Here is a 19,907-nt window from a genome sequence, read left to right as displayed (position 1 = left end):
AAGAAGAAGCAATCATATTTGGTTGTGCCCATGACCATATGGTGTGTGAAATTGCTGGATTTGTTGATTTTTCATGGTTGACTGTTCAGTGTCTCTACAAGTAGTGGTGTAACACACATGGCAACAAAATATGACATCAGTATTGTGGTCAGAAATAGATCCTGACTGAGAGAGACCAGAGACATGTTTCATGGGTTGTGAATCAAAAGTGCTCCTAACCATACAGAAAGTGCTGCAGTCAGTCAGTCAATGAAGGTCCCCCTAACAGGAACTGTGTGCAATGAACACCTAGAATTGGTAACTTCACAAGAGGCCATTTCCCACACAGGCGCATGAAGACTAAACAGCAAAGTTCATCAGGCTGAAAGAATACATGGCTGATTTCTGAACATTCCCCCACCCTATTACATCTCTATTGCCCTGCAAAATTACCTGACTTGAATCCCACAGAAAAATTTGTTGGGCATGTTGAAACAGCATGTAAAATGCTAAAATCAGTATCCCCACAATTTGGTGGATTTGTGCGATCAAATCCTCAGCAAGTGGCTTAACTTGGATGTGAAAATCTGCACAGCCCTGTGAACTCACTTCCTAACTGAATCCAGATGGTTGTTAAGTCCAGTGGAGGGATTACATGGTATTAAATGATGCTTGTAATGATTTCTCTAGGGGTGATTATTTTTTTTTGTCCAGTGAAATTAAATGTATCTCTTTTTATGAATAAACTACATCTTATGTGTAAGTAGATTGATTTCTTTTTACAAAAGTAATGATCAAATCTCAAATTTAAGTTCAGTACCTGTTCAGATTGTGAGCAACTAGCAATATGTCACAGTGAGATATTCTCAGAATGACATGAATGATTGGCTAGCAAAATATGAATGTTTGTTAAATTGTCCTTGCCAAGCAACCATTAATGATAACTTTGGAAAATATGTTCTATTCTACTTTTCACAGCACTAAAACAGTTAATGAAACTTTAAAAATTATATCATGTTTTACTTTTCATGATGTTGAGTACTCTTACTTCCTGCTGGCTGTTGGAAGTATGTGATGGTTTTGTTTCCTTTACCAAGCATCTTTCCATATGCATGCATCACCAGTGAATATGTATACTCAGGCTTTAGGTCCTCTATGGTATAATAAAACAACTGGCCCTCTTGCTCAAACCATGTTGTATGATATTCAAATCCTGGCCTGTGTCCACTAAAATGACCTGAGAATTTAACTATTTCATCAGTTATTGGGCAAGGATTTTTCCATGTGATATTTGCAGCTCTTGGATTTAATGATTCCACTTCCAGAACTCTTGGTCCATCAAGCACTGAAATATTAAAAAAAAAATAATAAGTTTGACACACAACTGTTCCTAGAAATTTGCTTTTTGGTAGTCTTAAGAATAAAATTGTCGAAGTATTAATGTCATTGTAAAAAAGATTTAAATAAAACTGTGTGTTCTAATAACAGCAGAGCAATTAATAAAGAGAAGCAGAAGAAATTGAAATTTTCTCACAAAAACCTGATCACAGAAAAGTAGAGGGGATATAGAAATTTACCTATTGCCATAAGCTATTGCACACATATTGGGGCATACTGGTTAGTCTTGCAAGTTTGTGTGGTGCAGGTCCCTTGTTTAAACATGAGTACCAGCAGTTATTTGTTATTTAGTATTTATCATTTCTGGAATTTTCTTGGAATATCTTATGTTTGTAATGTCTGTGTATTCGGGATTATTTGAGGCTTGTATAGTCACCTAAGGTCTCCCTCTAGGAGTTCAGTTCTGTTCTGCTTTGTATGATAGTGTTCACAATAAACATGCTTTGAGTTATAATTGTTGTAGTTCATTTATGACCCTACCTTCAAATACAGGATTGACTGTAGTTTCAAAATGATGTTTTGTGGAGACACTGGGTACCTCACAACTTCTACATCACTGTTGCTCCAATTGGGCACATGGACAGAAATTAAAATACAAGCAGTACATCATTTCTAAGATCTATCTATTCATGTGCCAGATGAATTCGAAAACAGCAGCAATTTTGCTGCACCTCAGGCATTCATCAGTGTTTTCCAAAGACACAGGCAGAAAGCATTCAACTGAGGTGCAGATATAACAAGTGGGATATCATTATGTGCAGTATATAGCAAATGTGTACTTTTACTTGGCTAGCACAGTCCATAGTGATTTGAGAACAGCAAAGAGAAGGGCAATATCAGGTATAAAAACCTGGCTAAACTGAAGAAACCCTAAGACAACAATCATCAGCAAGTCCACTTACCAGAATAGATGAAGAACAGCACTTATCATCATTGGAAAACAACACAGTTGTACATACAGAATGTTTTGGCCTTATTCCACTTCATGACAGAAGCTGACAAAATCTCACACTTGATGAAAGGAACTGAGTTGCACAAGACATATATGTTGCAACGACAGAAGAACTCATCAAGTGGTACCAGTGAATTCAGAGAGAGAAAGAAAGAGAGAGAGAGAGAGTTAGAGGTATGACTTCTTCTCAAATATGGTCCCTACGGCAATTGAGGAATACTCCCATGAGGAGAGCTGTCTCATATGCCGGGTAGTAAGGGAATGATACAGCATTTTATTGTGCCCAGAAATGTTGATCTGAGTACACAAGAGATAGCAGCCATGGATGTTGACTCCATACATAAGGGGGTAGTAAAGAATGTCAAAGAACAGGTGTACAGATCTTCAGCACTGATCTCTGCCAGTAATCAAACATGCCATAAAGAATAGATTTGACTGACTCCAATAAATGCTGCAACCATCAAACAACTCAGCATGGTAAGAATGCAGGTACAATGAACTCCTTCACCAAGTACAACACATCACAGAAAAGTAGACATTTGGAGAATGGAGAATAATATGTCAGTATGTTGTCACTGTAGCTGCCCAGGACATGTTGTATGCTGCTGCAGAGAGAGAAGATGACTGTTCGAAAAATATCATGCCACAGGACATCAACAAAGACAGCAGTCCTATTCACACCAGTTGACTGGAGATCTACATCTACATCTCCATACACACTTTATAGACCACTGTATGGTGCATGGTGGAAGGTACCCTGTACTGCTACTAGTCATTTCTTTTCCTGCTCCACTCACAAATAGAACAAGGGGAAAACAACTGTCCATAGGCCTCCACATGAGCCATAATTTCTCATATTTTATCTTCATGGTCCTAATGTGAAATGTATGTTAGTGGCAGTAGAATCATTTTGCAGTCAGCTTCAAATGCCAGTTCTCTGAATTTTCTCAATTAGATGATTATCCCATCACTGTAGCCTGGATGACATCACTCCCCAACACCTCATAACAATTACCTATCACTGTACAGAGGTACCAAGCCTGGGTGCCAAATTCACGAAAAGCAGAGCCACCACTATGGATGTGAGGCTGCCATGGATGCAACTCTTCCACAAATGAAAGTCATTAAGATGCCAGGAAATCTCATTGGTGTCATCATTGACAATCTATCCAGGGCTTACATTATCAGTTAAAGATGACTATTTTTCAATAAGCATACAAAAGAAAGACTGCGTTGGGCAGTTGTTTGCCACTGAAGACATTGTTAGCCTGCTATCATTCATAACATGAGTTCCAATCATCAGAGAAGATAATCAGTCAAACTTTCAAGTTTTTGTCAATTGCAGAAAAGCCATACAGACTCACAAAAGAAAACTACATGGCAGTAATGAACAAAAGTGATGAGGTGGTGAAGGGTAAATTTCTGTCACTAACTGCTATGAGCAGCCACAAGTCATTCCTCCTGAAATCTATGTAGGGGCAACTGAACCAGTCCAGGAGGGGCAGCTTAGTGTCATTAATGAAGAATTGTGTTCTGCTACCACACCAGACAATGCAGAGCAGGAAGCTATTGCTGAACTGTCAATAGGATCTGGCCTGATTCAGGAACAACATCAATGATTAATAGCTGTTCTGCATCAGTTTTTGGATGCTTTCAGATCAGGAGTATAGAAATGACAGATCAAGCAGCCTGCAATAAGACATCATATCAGCAATCAGCCAACACTCATATATGGTGTCACAGGCTAAACTACAGACAGTCTGGGAGGAAGTGGACAAGATGCTGCAAGATGGCATTGTTGAACCTTCAAAAACATTCTTGTGAAGAAGAAGGATGGTACATAGCACTTCCGCATCAACTACTGATGACTGAACAAAATCATGAAGAATTATGTCTATCCATTGTCACACACTGATGACACACTAAACTGCTTGGAAGTAGCAAAGTATTTTTTCCATTATGGAGATGCAGAAGGCTACTGACAAATGAAGGTTGATGAAACTGACTGGGAAAGAACTGTCTTCATAAATCCTGACAGCCTCTATGAGTTTAAAGTTATCCATTTAGACTTTGAAATGCTCCAGCCACCATTAAAATTATGACAGACAACCTGCTTTGATACCTTAAGTGGATGACATGTCTTTGTAGTCTGAATGACATGTCATTTTTTGAAGACATTTGGAGAACATCTAAGCTCACTGATGACCATGTTGAAGTGTTTTCAGACTGCAGGTCTCCACCTGAATCCAAAAAAGTGCCTAAGAATTAAAAATCTCAGAGTAGGTAGTGAATGGTGATGGAGTTCATCCCAATCCAGAGAAGTTAAAAAGGGTGAGAAATTTTCCAAGTGTTTGGCACATTTTTGATATGAGAAGTTTTCCTGGAATGTGCTCATACCACCAGCAATTCATAAAGGACTTCAATATTGAGGCAAGTCCATTGCAAGAACTATTGCAGTGAGATACAAACTTTTCCTGGAACAGTGTTCAAGAAAGATCTTTTCTTGTACTTAAGGATGTGCTAACATCTTCTCCAGTTGTGGTATTGTATGACAAGAACGCTGAAAGAAAACTTCACACTGACATGAGTGGTTTATGAATAGGGGCAATTTTAGTGCAAATTCAGGAGAATGCTGGAAAGCTGATGGCTTATACTTTCAGAGTACTCTCCAAGTCTGGGATTAATTACTATACAGTGCAAAGGAGTGACTTGCAGTTGTTTGGAGCATCACCAAGTTTCAGACACATTTATTTGGCAAACCACCCACTGTTATGATGGATTACATTTCTCCCTGCTGTCTGAAGGGTCCATCAGGTTTACTTGTGAGACAGGCACTTCAAAGGTATGCCATCGCAATTGTATACAAAAATGAACAAAAAGTCAAAATGCTGACTGCCTTTCAAGGAATCCTTTGGTGAAACACAGCAATGTGGATGAATTCACAGTCAATGCTGGATTAAAAGACACTGCTGATGAATGGAGGGATGATCTAGCACTGTGAAAAGGAATAGAAGGCTTGGTTGGAGGGGGAAGGACCAAACAGCAAGGTCACCTGGGATTCCTGAAGACTTCAGAGATAATCAGTTGCAGGTATCACAGGCCAGGTCTCTACCAATCTGTTAGACACTATGTCAGCTACTATATGGAATGACAGAACCATGTGCCAAAATTATTTCCAGGGCATCTGGCACCAACCTGCCTGCAGCAAGGCCATTCTCTCGAATTAGAATTGATCTCTTTTGGAGGTTCCCATAGTCGACAAATGGCAATCAGAAGATAATACAGCTACAGTGACTACCTCAATCACTACACTGTCACTAAAACTGTGCCAACTACTTAGATCTGGAAATTACAAAGTTCCTTGTAGAACATGTCATTCTGAGGAATGGAGCACCTTGTGTGTTGATCCCTGATTGTCAAAATATTTTACAGTTGTGGCTAGTATCAGAGGTAATTTCATGTTGTGACATCACTCACAGGATGAGAACCAGTGACAATTCACAGATGAATGGCCTCAAAAAATGCCTTAATAAGATGCTGGATGTCCTCAGTGTATATTGATACTGAACAATGAGAGTGGGATACAATACTGACTGTAGTGACACTCGCATACAACAATGAGAAAACAATAACCTAAAGCATCCACACCATTCTTTCTGCTCCACAGTTGCAAGCCGAAACTGCAATGGACGCACTGTTCCCATTTCAGCTGGCTGATACTCACAATGACTATGTGAAACAACTAATTACCAGGACCAAAGATGCAAGACAACTCATTGACATATGGACACTTGAAACCCAGTAGAAGGGCTGAGAGTACTACAATGCCTAGCATTAATTAGTGAAATACAGCCCAGGTTGTCACAAATAATGTTGAGGATTGTGACCTTCATCAGGAAGAGAAAAGCACATAGACATCATCCGGACTTCCATATGAAGCTCTACTACAATCCAAAAGTGCAGGTCAATGATGAGACATTCAAGGGACTTGAAGACTGACTTGACAGTTGTGAAGCATTGGTGGGAGGGGCTACCTCTGACGCTCATCATAATGAGGAGGGTGTTAAAACATGACCAGAAATGCAGATCCATAGAGGACAGAGGACCACTGACAAGATCTATATCCAGGATGCTGTAATACCCTGCAATTAAAATTTCTCAAACAGTCAATTTCTGCTTCTCCAGGAGAGGGAGCAATGCTGCAAGCTATGGGGCACACAGTGTGGTGTAGTGGTCCCTATTTGGCTGGGTGGCCATGTAGCTGCAGGCAATCTAATAAGTTTCTTCATAGAGTCAATATGTCTGTTACAGCTGCGCGTGTGGTACTTAAATTTTACATGAATACAAAGAAGCTTGTGTGGCTCATTATTGTGACTGTACAATTTTTACATGTGTTGACTCAATATGATTAGCAAACTGTGTGTACTCAGGTCTAAAGATGGCCATTACTGACAGAATTAATTAACAGGAATAAAAAATAAATAAATACCTTCCTGAATCACTGAAAAACATTACTGTGACTATGCAACAACACATAAAGATATAAAAAGGTTAAGCATGATGTAAGAGGACAATTAAAACACAAAAGTGAAAATACAAGGGTTGGAACTTTAATAGTGGCAACTATTAAAGTTCCAAGCCTTGTAGTGTATGTGGAATAGAAGACTGAGTGGTGTAAGACATAGAAGATGAGAAAGGAGGAGAAAGTGTGCTTACGGACTCCCCATGCAGGAGTGGCCAGTTGTAACACAGAAAGATGGCCCCCTTTCCTGGTATTAACGTTTTACCTAGAACGTTGTTTCCATATGGTGCATCATTTTCAAAATACTTAGTTGTCTCAAGTTAAAATAAATACCATGTATGTATGTATGTATATATTGTATACTGTAGACTATAATAAGTATTTGTGTAGCTGTATCTCAGAAATATATATAAAATATCATAATATTTGCTTGTATTCTGTACATCAAATCAATTGATTTGAAAACTACATGTAATGAGATCAATAAATCATATTTCACTATAGGCTCATCATTGCATGGAGGTATTACATGAACACTGCTTTCTGGACCATGTGCAAGCAGATGCTATGGTCATGGTGATTGCATGGCTTCTCAGTATCCATGAGAAGTTTAATTTTAGCCATCTTACACACACACACACACACACACACACACACACACACACACACTGTATTTAGATGCACTTGGTTTTAAAGTAAACAAACACTCGAGTTAAGAAAGATTTAAAAAGAGACACAAGCTGAGCTTTAGACTGTGGAAACGTGGCAACATAAACTATAAGGGTTGTTCTAAAAGTAAGCATATTGTGACTATAACAGACTGTGATTTTTTTTTGTTTTTGGATAGTTGGTAACACTGATTGGCACAGAGGGATCCCCTAACTAGAAAAAGTATCACAGGAAAATGTTAGCACATAAACTTACTCTGTAGTGTCCAGTTGCATGAAACATGTTGGTAAGAAATTCCACCAAATGTGAGTCACATGCTGTGATCCACATCCTACTTTCAGAAGGAATAACACCTATCAAAATTTTTTGTGAATCAGAACTGTTTACACTGGCCAGAGTGGCCGAGCAGTTCTAGGCGCTACAGTCTGGAGCCGCGTGACTGCTACAGTCACAGGTTCGAATCCTGCCTTGGGCATGGATGTGTGTGATGTCCTTAGGTTAGTTAGGTTTAAATAGTTCTGAGTTATAGAGGACTGATGACCTCAGAAGTTAAGTCCCATAGTGCTCAGAGCCATTTGAACCAAAACTGTTTACAGTAAAGGTATTATGAACAGAATGAGTGTGTTTAAGTGCAGACAGAACGAATGTTCACGATGAGCAGAGGAGTGGATGACCTTCCATTCTGAGTGATGAGTTGGTGCATAAAACACAGGAAATTGTCTGTGAAGACCACTGATTAACAGTGAATGAAATTTCTGTGATGTTTCCACAACTCTTGAGAATTCTCTTATTTGTGATTCTCATATAAATGTTGGGATACTGGAATCAGTGTTTAAGGTGGGTCCCAAAACTGCTGACAGTGCAGCCAAAGAAAAATCAACCTAGTAGCATCCGCAAGTTTCTTGAGTAACTTGAACCGGAAGGTGAGGATTTCCTGAGCTCTATTGTGACTGGATATGAAACACGTGTGGATCATTATAGGCCTGAGACAAAAGGACAGTCATCACAGGGGCATCACACTGATTTCCCACCTGGAAAAAAATTCAAAACCACAATTTTGTGCAAAAACTGTAGCCTCAGAGGTTTTGGAGCTAAAACACTCTTAACTCATTTGGGTGGGACATTTCAGACCACCTCCTGTGTTCCCCTGTCTTGGCACCTTTGGATTATCATCTTTTCACCTCCCTGATGGTACACATGTGTGGAATTAAATTTTCAATTGACAAGCAGGTGCAGAAAGAGGTTCTGAAATGGGGGAAGGATGTGGAAGGAGAGTTCTTCAAATAGGGCATAAGGAAGCATGTGCCACAGATCAAATCAAATGGCTGTAAGCACTATGGGACTTAACATCTGAGGTCATCAGTCACCTAGACTTAGAACTAAGTAAACCTAACTAGCCTAAGGATATCACACACATCCATGCCTGAGGCAGGATTTAAACCTGCGACCGTAGCAGCAGTGCGGTTCCACACTGAAGTGCCTAGAACCACTCAGCCACAGCGGCCAGCTGCCACGGCTCTCTACAAGCACTGAATAGGTTAGTGACTGTGTAAAAAAATAGTCAACAAGTGTATCAACAATAATCTGTCACTTGGTTTAAATATAATTTCTACAGAAAAATTTAAAAAATCTAGTACACTTACTTTCTGGACATGCCTTGTAATAAAGAACAAAATAGTTACAGAAAAACTAACAGAGTCCAAATGGAGCCCTGCTACATCTATCTGCATCATTTCAGAAAATGATCCCTATCCCTAGCTAAACCCCAGCCTCACATCCTGTACCTTAAATGCTGCCTAAGCCACTGAATCCTCATTAATGGGCTAGTTATAAAAATTCCCTTGTCTGGATCCCATCCCAACCTTCACAATGACCTCAACTTTTTCAGATTCTGCCAGTCTGTGTCCCTTACAAACTTGGTGCTGCAGAAACATATCTCCAAGGCACAGGCATCCCAGAACCAACTATTCTCCCTCTGAAAGATATTTTTACTGTGCAATTCCAACTACATACGCCAGACATCCAAATTGAAACCCTTGTGCTCCAACATTTGGAAGATCACTCCAGGCATCACCACCACAAATTTTCAAACTTGTTGACATCCTACTCCCATCTTAGAGCACCAATACCCATCAAACCCCCACCAACCCACAGTGAACCCCATCATCAACCTCTCATACCACCCAGGCTCTGCCTTGCTGATCCTTTAAATTTGCCACATTCTGTAAAATGCCTTCCTAACACCCCACAAAATCTGGAAACCAGAAAAACCCTAAATGCTGTTGTTAACCTTTCCGCCAAAAACCTCAATTCTCCAGGTTCTATTCAAATACCTTGCCTTCAGCACCACACCCAAGTTTAACAATGATGGACTCATCAAAGACTTACTCTCTCCTCCTGATCCCTACAGTGGAATCACTTCCTTGCTACCAACCCCTCCAACCAAAGCCACCCTAACCCCAACACTGAACTTTGCCTGCCCCAGTTCATACCACCATCCAATCATGATCCTCCTCCTCCCATCTAACCATACTCCCCACTATCACCAGCCAGGAATTCCTCACCTCCAACCTGGCATCACCATCCTTCCCCAGGTCCCTTTTCGAGAATACTAATGTCTCTACAGAAGAAAGGACAGACATCCACAATCTCTGACCAGATCTTGCAGACAAAACCTCCACCACTGTCCTGATGAATCACAGTGACTATCTGGCAGAAGGCTTGCTCCAAGTGTCTGAGTCTTCCACCTACAAGATCTGCCATAGTGACCCTATCCCAGAAGTCCAATGTAACCTCCAATCTCTGCTGAAATCCCTAGGCTCATATCAGAATCTCTCACCTGAGGCCATCTCACTCATCCCAGTAATGCTCTGCACATCCACCTTCTACAAGCTCCTCAGAATCTACAAACTCAACAGTCCTCAATGCCCCATTATAGCTGGTTTTGGGCTCCCAGTGAAATAATTTCCACTCTTACCAAACAGTACATCCAACCATTTGCCCGAACCCTAGATACTCACATCAATGATACTCCTACACTGACTCTCAACCCACTCCACCCCACTACCACCTGGATCCCTACCCATTATTGTTGATGCCACCTTCCTATAAACCATCTACCATGCCCATGGCCCTGTCACTATCAGACACTATGTTTCCCAATGTCCTTCTGACTCCAGACTCACTACCTTATTCCTCATACCACCTTACTAACTATATCCTCACACACAAAAATGCTCCTTTGTGGTGAAGGTATATAAACAAATCTGTGACACAGCCATGATCACCTGCAAGGTACCCTCATTTTCCAATGGATTTATGGACAATCTAGAGGAAATCTTCCTAGCCTCTGAAAACCATGAACCACTTGTCTGGTTCAGGTTCACTGATGATATCTCCATGACCTGTGGTCAAGGCCAGATACCCTATCCTCATTCTTCTACAGCCTCAACACTTCCTCTCCCATCCACTTCACCTGGTGCTCCTCAACCCAATGTGCCAACACCACAGACATTGGCATCCATCTCTCTGATGGCTCCATCCACCCTCTGTCCACATTACACCCACTAAGCCATACATACCTGTTTATTGACATCTGACACTCTTTACATACCAAAAAATTACCTCATCACTATGGGTGACATATCTGCAGTAGTGAGAATTGCCTTGCCTAGCAGCTTAAGGTGTCACAAACACATTCACAGACATTAGCCCCAAAACAAAGATCACAAACAGATTTTCCATGCCATATTCTCACATACCCCTAATCCTTTCACTACACCCTAGAATCAGCTAAAAAGGAGCATTCCCCTCATCACCCAATATTACCCTCAAGTGGAAAAGGCTTTGATTATGTATTTATCATGAGGGGGTATCCTACCCAAGATGCTTCCTAACCCTCTTAAAATGTTAGTCCATCACCCACCCAGTCCACACAACATCCTACTCCATCCCCATGTCACTCACACTCCCAGTCCCTTGCCACAGGGTGCATAATCCTGTGGAAGACAGGTGCAAGACCCCACTTCAGCCATGTGGCACATGCTGCTACAGACTTGTCAGAAGCTTATCCTATTCCAACAGAGACAGTGCCACCTATGAAAGCTGCCATGTCATATACCAGGTCTGCTGCAATCACTGCACAGCATTTTATGGGGGCATGGCCACAAACCATCTGATCATCAGAATGGTTGGCCATTGCTAGTCTGTGGTTAAGAATACAGTTGACCAGCCAGTGGTACAAGACACTGCTGAGTACATTAAGACAGAGTTCAATGGCTGCTTCACAACCCATGCCACCTGGATCTTCCTCTCAGTCCCAGCTATTCTGAACTACACAGATCATTGTTATACTTGCAACACATCGTACCCTCCTGTATTCCCCCTGGCTTTGATCTCTGTTAACCCTGCTAACCCACTGTACCCACACCCTCGACATAACTTTTTACCCTTCCTCTATCCTGTCACCCTCTCCCTATCCATGTCTCCATGTCATATTCATCACAAGCCACACCTCACTAGCTCTGATACCTGTACATCAAATGCCCAACCTGTGCACCTGTCAGTCCTCCCTCCCACATTCGCAGCCTGCACACCCGCTACCTCCCTCAGAGCTGCTAGCACCTGTTCCCAATTCTTCCTCCTACTTCGCACTTCTGTTTTCTGTATTGACTCAGTTTGTTCATTAAGGATTTTATGAGGTGACTTTAGCTTGTGACTTTCTAACTGTTCAAGGAGGTACATCTGTAAACTCTCATCAGCTGTGTGTAACATAGAAATGTTGTCACTGATAGCCTTAGTAAAGCACTTTGTCTTTTTATGGAAATCTGTTTCCCAAGGAGGAAAGAAAAAAATTAAGTGCCATGTTAAAACTGCAGCATAAGATAATGTATAGACTAAGTGAAAAACTGTGTTTCTGACGCTGTGCACTGATGCAAATGTGGTAAAATATAATTTTTCAAGGTGTATAAATAACATGGTATTTTTCTTTAGTATAGCGTATGTACAATATTGTCTACTGTCCTTATTTCTGTAAACCTGCGAGTTAATTGACATAGGTTATTAGTGTGTATCACTATTATTACATCAAATTTTTTCTCTGTGTTTGAGTTTATCTGAAACATATGGTTACTATTGATTATCTCTTATCTTTTGCATAATTGAACCATTTATACATAAGGGTGCCATCAGAGTTGCATACTTTGAATATTTCCCTGCACAGTTGTCTTATGGCTTCATCTTTTGGGGTAACCAGCATCTGTCAAAAAATTATTTCATAACTCAGAAGAAAGTTATATGCATTATGATTGGTGTTCATCCAAGACACTCCTATAGAAATCTGTTTCATAAATTGCAGGTTTTTGCACTGATGTCCCAGTATATCTTCTGCCTTATGTGTTACATTAATAAAAGCCACTCATGTCTCAAAACCAATAGTGAATATCATGGTCACAATACCAAATCAGAAAAGTGCTTATAAAGTAACCAGACAAACACTACCTTTGACAATGTCAGAAAAAAGGATAGATTGCTACTCACCATAAAGATGGCACATTGAGCTGCAAGCAGGCACAATGAAAATACTGTTACACATTAATCTTTCTGCCAAGCCTTTATCAAAAATGAAAAGCACACATGCATTTGCACAAAAAAGCACACCTGACAAGCATGTGACTGCTATCTCTGGCTGATCAGGCAAGACTGAAACAGAAAAGTATTAAACGGGAGCAACAATCCAAAGTAGAGTGGGCAAGGAGAAGGATAGCAGTGTATGGGTGGGTGAAGAGGATACAGCACTGCCTGGCAGAGTGTGCCGGGGCCGGATGGATGGTGGCAAAACAAGGCTTCTAAGTGCAGTGCTGGGAGGCTGTGCAGGAGTGAGCAGGGGGGGGCAGAACTGGTAAAGAAGAGGAGAAGAGAAGGGGGAAAGATTGGTGTTTGCACTGGCAGAGAGCAGTGCACAATGAGGCTGAGGTGATGTGAGTTGGGAGGGGGGGGGGGGGGGGCATGATAGGATAGAGGGGGAGGAAACCATCGGATGGAGTGGGTGAGAGCATACCGTATTTACTCGAACCTAAGTCACACTTTTTTTCCGGTTTTTGTAATCCAAAAAACTGCCTGTGGCTTAGAATCGAGTGCAAAGTAAGCGGAAGTTCTGAAAAACGTTGGTAGGTGCCACCACAACTAACTTCTGCCATCGAATATATGTAGCACTACACAAGCATGCTTTGCAGGCACAAAGATAAATACTGGTGCCAAAACCTCTGCGTCAGTAAATAAATTTAAAAAAAAGGTGGAAGATGAGCTTTTTTTCTCCGCCCCGAGTATTGACCACTGCATTTTCATACTTTATCCAACAAAGTAAATACAAATTCCGTATTTTTCATCTTCGAATGTAGCAGCATTTCAATGTACTACGAAAATCCAACTGGCAAGACTTTTTGGGATGTTTGTCAATACGGCCAACTCTACGTTTTGAATTTTTTTCCTACCTGTGAAAAGAGATGGTTGCTAATAGGAACTTTTATGAATTGTGAATCATATGCAGTATTCCCTTCACCATAAGAATAATATGAATATAAACATTTTGCCATGTATTCTTTCGTGTTTGCTGCTATCTCATTTAAATCCTGTCTGCCTAATAAACTATGAAACTAGAGTGAGACAACAGTAAATGCGGAAGAATATACATACCATGTCATGTTTATATTCGTATTATTCTTATGCCTAATAGTGATACAGTCGGAAATGAAGCATGGTAATTGACTAGATTTTTAAATCTAAGATGACTCTAATTTCTGTGCAGAATGTAATGTACTAAAGAGACGTCTGCAAAGATTTTCAAACGGAGAAAAATTTTCGGTAAACTCTCTTTCAGAACATCTTCTATCATATGCAGTCTATTATTTGGTTGTTGATCATTATCAAAGAAAGCAGCATTGTAAGTAACAACAAATAGCATTCTCTTGCCATTGTTTTGCTAATGAGACAATTCCTTTTTTCTTTTTTTTAAATTGTAAGCTGCGGGAGCATGCAAAAAAGCAAGCCATGCCGCAAGCAGAAACAGGTCGTAAACACACATTATCAGAATGTGACAAATAACGCATGACACAGTACAGTAATGCATTTTCAGCTTAGAGTGATGTAAACACCTATAACAAAGAGAACGGCACTTATCAGATCAAAGAAAAATAAGCAATCGATTCAAACCAGATGAAGCACATGAAAAAGGGAGGGTACCCATATAAATACAGATGGAGTGCCTGATGCATAGCAATTGCTACCTGGTAAAGCTTAACTGCTAAGCTTACGACTCCATCCAAACTACTGTAGCTGTATCGTCATTCATTCTACCTAAATTGTGTCTCATATTACAATGGACCAACTTTGTTTTGATTTGGAGGTGGGCCTAAAACTTTTCTCTCCCCTTGAATTTCGAGTCTCAAATTTCAGGTGTGACTCAGATTTGGGAAAATTTTTTTCCCTTGATTTCGAGTCTCATTTTTCAGGTGCAGGTTAGATTCGAGTAAATATGGTATGTTGAGGCCAGAATGATTGCAGGATGAAGAATATGTAGCAAGGAAACTCTCATCTGCACAGTTCAGAAAAGCCAGAGCTGTGAAGCAGCCATTGAAATCAAACATGTTATGTACAGCCGATTGTTGTGCAATAAGGTGGTTCACTTTGCTCTTGGCCACAGTTTAGTGGTGGCCATTCATACTGCTGGATAGCTGGTTGACAGACATATCAATATAAAAGGCTGAACAATGATTGCAAGGCTGGTTTCACAGAAGGCCTGTCATTGACAGGTAGAATAAGACTGTGACAGGACTGGAATAAGAAGGGATTGTTGGGTTGAATGGGCAGGTTTGCACCTGGGACTTCCACAGGGATATATGGCAATGGCAATGGGTTGGGACTGGGAGCTGCATAGGGATGGACTAGGATGTTGTGGAGCATGGGTGGACAATAGAGCACCAGTTTATAATGCTATCTTCCCTCTTTCTCGAACCATTACAGATTGTTGCTCCTGTTCGACATGTTTCAGTTTCAGTCTCTGAGCAGCCAGTAGCAGTGGTCGTGTGTGTGTGTGTGTGTGTGTGTGTGTGTGTGTGTGTGTGTGTGTGTGGTGTACTTTCTTGTTTGAATGCACATGCGATTTTCTTTTCTGATGTAGGCTTGACTGAAAGCTTAATGTGTAACAGTCTTTTCATTCTGCCTGTCTGCAACTGAGTGTGTGATCTTCACAGTGAGTAACAATCCATCCTTATCCCAATACTGTTGATATTCCAACATGGACTTTTCATTGTTTATACTTTATGATTGCATTGAAAGGAAAAAAATCCTCGGGCATGAAACTTTTCAATGCTCAAACTAGAGACATAAAAAGTTTTGCTCTTGAAACACTAAAATTCAAAGTGCCAGTCTTAAGAATACCTGTTGCCTGTTGCAAAATTTATTCTCTCCAGATACGGAATTTTTTAGCACGAGTGACCATATGTGTGTGTGTGTGTGTGTGTGTGTGTGTGTGTGTGTGTGTGTGTATGTATGTGTGTGTGTGTGTGTGTGTGTGTGTGTGTGTGTGTGTGGTGGGAGGTGGGGGGGGTGTGTAACTATTATATAACTGAGATGTCCCATTTAGTGCAAGCATAAATATAAACTATTTTTGTTGTCAATGACATACTGATTTTCAAGTATTATGACTACTAAAATCAATATCAGTGTCTCATAGCGTACATGTAAATCTTAATTCTGGCATCTTGTTGTATCATCTATCTTATTTATTTTCATGTGTAATGATGTTCAATAATGAATCCATCATATTGGACTCTCCTGCATCTATTACTGTAAATTTTATGAAAAAATTGATGTTTGTAAATATTGTAAAAACACTGACTCATTCCATACCCTAGTGACATTAATGCTAGTGGGATCATCAGAAATCACAATAAAATAAAATAATTATTACTTAAAACTGTGGATTTTGGTGTCAATGGTAAATTTGTTAGAAATTTTGACTATTCTGTATAAATTATGTCTAACATCATAATAAAGTATGACCTTTGCTCAAATATATACCAAACAAGCATACTGTTCATGACGGGCAATGTGAGAATATGTTTACTGTAAACCTAAGTGCACATAAATACTGTGTGTGTGTGTGTGTGTGTGTGTGTGTGTGTGTGTGTATGTGGGTGGGTGGGTGGGTGTGTGGCTGTGTGGGTGGGCGTAAAATATCATTCAATCACCATGACCTTAGCATCTAGCTGCACATGGTTCATAAATTAATGTTCCTATAAACTTCCTCATCTGTTGGTGAGCCTGTACTGGTACAGAAACTATTTAATGGTGCAGTAAATTATATTAAATTGAAAAATTACTTGGTTGCAGAGAATACCTCCGTAAACTACCATAAAAGCTTCTTTCACACTCATTCTATCTACTATTGTGCCTAAGTTAATTATTCACTTAATTTGGACTGCTTTGCCAGCACAAACTGTCTTTTTGTAAGTGCTCTCAAGAAGAAAGCTAGTGCATAATTCGAGGTGTTACGTTTAACACCTGGTTTGTATGCTGATCCAACATTACGCAGATTCAATATAGAGTCATGAATTGCCTTTACATATTCCAATATCCAATTACAAATCCAAGAAATTGTATAATTATCAAATATGAGCAAACAGGGGGGTAAAAGATTGATACAAAACAAATATATCACAGTGTATGTCAAATGAGAGGAAAAAAGCTAGGTGAAACACTTCAAAGTTTCACATGCTTAGACTCTGACTGTTACTGTTATCATTTATGATCAGACTTATTGATACTTAGATCTGAAATATTTTAGTTTCTCCCAAGCAATTTTTTTCCTAAATTAACAAGCCCCTGCTTACAAAAGTGTCATTTCTTCATTTGTATTTCTGTTTACCACAGATTGATAAGCATAAATTTATTTTATCAAATTATAAAAATGGTTCCTCCACACTATAAATGAAACATATGCCACACACAAAAGGCCACAAGTATAAATACCCATAATATCCAGAAAAATAACATAATAAATGTTGTATACCTAAAAACAAAGATGATGTGACTTACCAAACGAAAGCGCTGGCACGTCGATAGACACACAAACAAACACAAACATACACACAAAATTCAAGCTTTCGCAACAAACTGTTGCCTCATCAGGAAAGAGGGAAGGAGAGGGAAAGACGAAAGGATGTGGGGTTTAAGGGAGAGGGTACAAATGTCTGCTTGTGCCTGTGTATGTGCGGATGGATATGAGTGAGTGTGCGAGTGTATACCTGTCCTTTTTTCCCCCTAAGGTAAGTCTTTCCACTCCCGGGATTGGAATGACTCCTTACCCTCTCCCTTAAAACCCACATCCTTTCATCTTTCCCTCTCCTTCCCTCTTTCCTGATGAGGCAACAGTTTGTTGCCAAAGCTTGAATTTTGTGTGTATGTTTGTGTATCTATCGACGTGCCAGCGCTTTCGTTTGGTAAGTCACATCATCTTTGTTTTTAGGTATATTTTTCCCATGTGGAATCTTTCCCTCTATTAATTCATATCAATAATAAATGTTGTCTACTATAAGATCACGCCATTTTATGTTTCCATATTAGTATTACAGTTGCTTCAATAATCCAGGTTTATTTTTTCCTTACCAATTGCTTTTGACCGAATATTGGTACAGATGTCACTGCCATTGCCAGCATTTGTTGCTGCAAGTACACACACTGAGTAGACAGAATAAGGCTTCTCTTCTGTAAACTGGTAATCCACTGTATTTGGAGATACACTGAAGCTATATATTTTGCTCTCTTCCTTAGGGCAATCATCTGAAATTTCTACTGGTCTCCGAAATGTAATGGTCACATAATACATCTGCAATATACCATTTGTGCATAGTGGTTGTTTCCATGTTATATTGAAATCAGGTGAAACAGTCAAATCCTCTGGTATACCTGGAACTGATCAATTCAGGATGTAAGCATTTTTTTTTTATTTTTTTTTTTTTTTAATGTGGTTCAGAATTTCAAGTGATCATAGATTAGTAAGATCCAAAATAAAACAGACACAATACTAGAAAGAAATTAACTAATCAATGAAGATATCAGTAATGTATAGTACAAGCATTTATTTAATAAAAACAACATGTATGAAATTCCATTAAGCAACAAATCTGACAACTTAAAAAAGTTAAGGTTTTGCAGATTGACAGTAATAGATGAAAGGAACAGTTATTCAATAAAGATTTTTATGTAATCAGCAATAGACATTATAGCACACCTGAAAAGCAGTGACGGTCATGTAACACTACTACAGAAAGGTGGTTAAAATCCGGAATTGATAGCAGTGAGAGTTTTGGTGAAAAGTTAAGAGTGTATTGAAATGATAGGCTAATAGAAAATGGAGGTGATGTACTGCATATATGATTGTTTGGCCATGACTCAGTATCAGGTGTGGGCAAAAAATTGTAACTGGACCGTTCTATCAATCACCAGACTTACTTCCTTATGAAAAAAAAAAACAACTTTACAGAAAACCTCAGTTCACTAGCATTCCTCAATCATACTGTAATCTTCAAAGGAGATTTTAATTATCCAAAAGTGAATTGCAATAATTATAGTCTTGTTGTTGATGGCTGTGACAAGACATCCCATGAAATGTTACTAAATGTCTTCTCTGGGAAAAACCTAGAGCAGATAGTTCAGAACCCCACTCATGGTGGACATACACTAGATTTAATGGTAACAAATGGAGATGACCTCATTGAGGATGTCCATATCAAAACTGGTGTCAGTGACAATGAGGCAGTTACAGCAATGATGATTATCAAAGTACAAAGAGCAACTGAAACAAGTAGAAAGATTTATACATTCAGTAAACAAAATAAGACACAGTACTTTCATATCTCAATGAGAAACTTGAAACTTTTAGTTCAAGACAGGAGAATGTAGAGAAGGTATGGCTTAAGTTTACAAGAATAGTTGACCATCCACAGGACAACTTAATTATTTAATTGGATAGATAAAAAAATCAACTCAACAAGCTGTGGCAGAACACACTCATAAAAGACTGTTGTAATTGGAAAGCTTTCAGAGCCAGTGGCTCCTTTTTCAGGTAAAATAGTTGAAAGGGGAGGGAGAAGAGTGAAGGAAAAGGCATGGACAGGTCTCGGAAAGAGGGTAAATTTCAGGAAAGGCACCCAGGGGAGACTTACCGTACAGAATGACAAGGAAAGACTGATTGTTGGAGAATGCATCAGACAAGATTTGAAAACCTGTGAACTTAAAAGTGGAAGACAGGGTAATATGCAGACAGAGATTACTGCTTATGTATCATGATGAGTTAATAATAGTGAAAAGCTAAGTGCATTGTACATT

The 19,907-nt window shown here is 39.6% G+C and overlaps 1 protein-coding gene across 3 annotated transcripts in view; it reads right to left on the bottom strand.

The window, feature by feature from the left end:
• Positions 1-19,907, bottom strand: part of LOC124622596 (phosphatidylinositol phosphatase PTPRQ-like) — a 431,781-nt gene that overhangs the window by 188,649 nt on the left and 223,225 nt on the right. For all 3 annotated transcript variants that reach the window (XM_047148348.1, XM_047148350.1, XM_047148349.1), the window contains 2 exons: positions 18,186-18,491; positions 1,028-1,324 (listed from right to left, as the gene is read on the bottom strand). In XM_047148348.1, coding sequence (XP_047004304.1) covers positions 1,028-1,324; positions 18,186-18,491 — 603 coding nt within the window. The remainder of the gene's footprint in view (positions 1-1,027; positions 1,325-18,185; positions 18,492-19,907) is intronic.

The sequence above is a fragment of the Schistocerca americana genome, chromosome 7 (assembly GCF_021461395.2).
Source record: "Schistocerca americana isolate TAMUIC-IGC-003095 chromosome 7, iqSchAmer2.1, whole genome shotgun sequence".
In the NCBI taxonomy this organism is placed as follows: Eukaryota; Metazoa; Arthropoda; class Insecta; order Orthoptera; family Acrididae; genus Schistocerca; species Schistocerca americana.
This window is presented reverse-complemented; position numbering and strand designations above follow the sequence as displayed.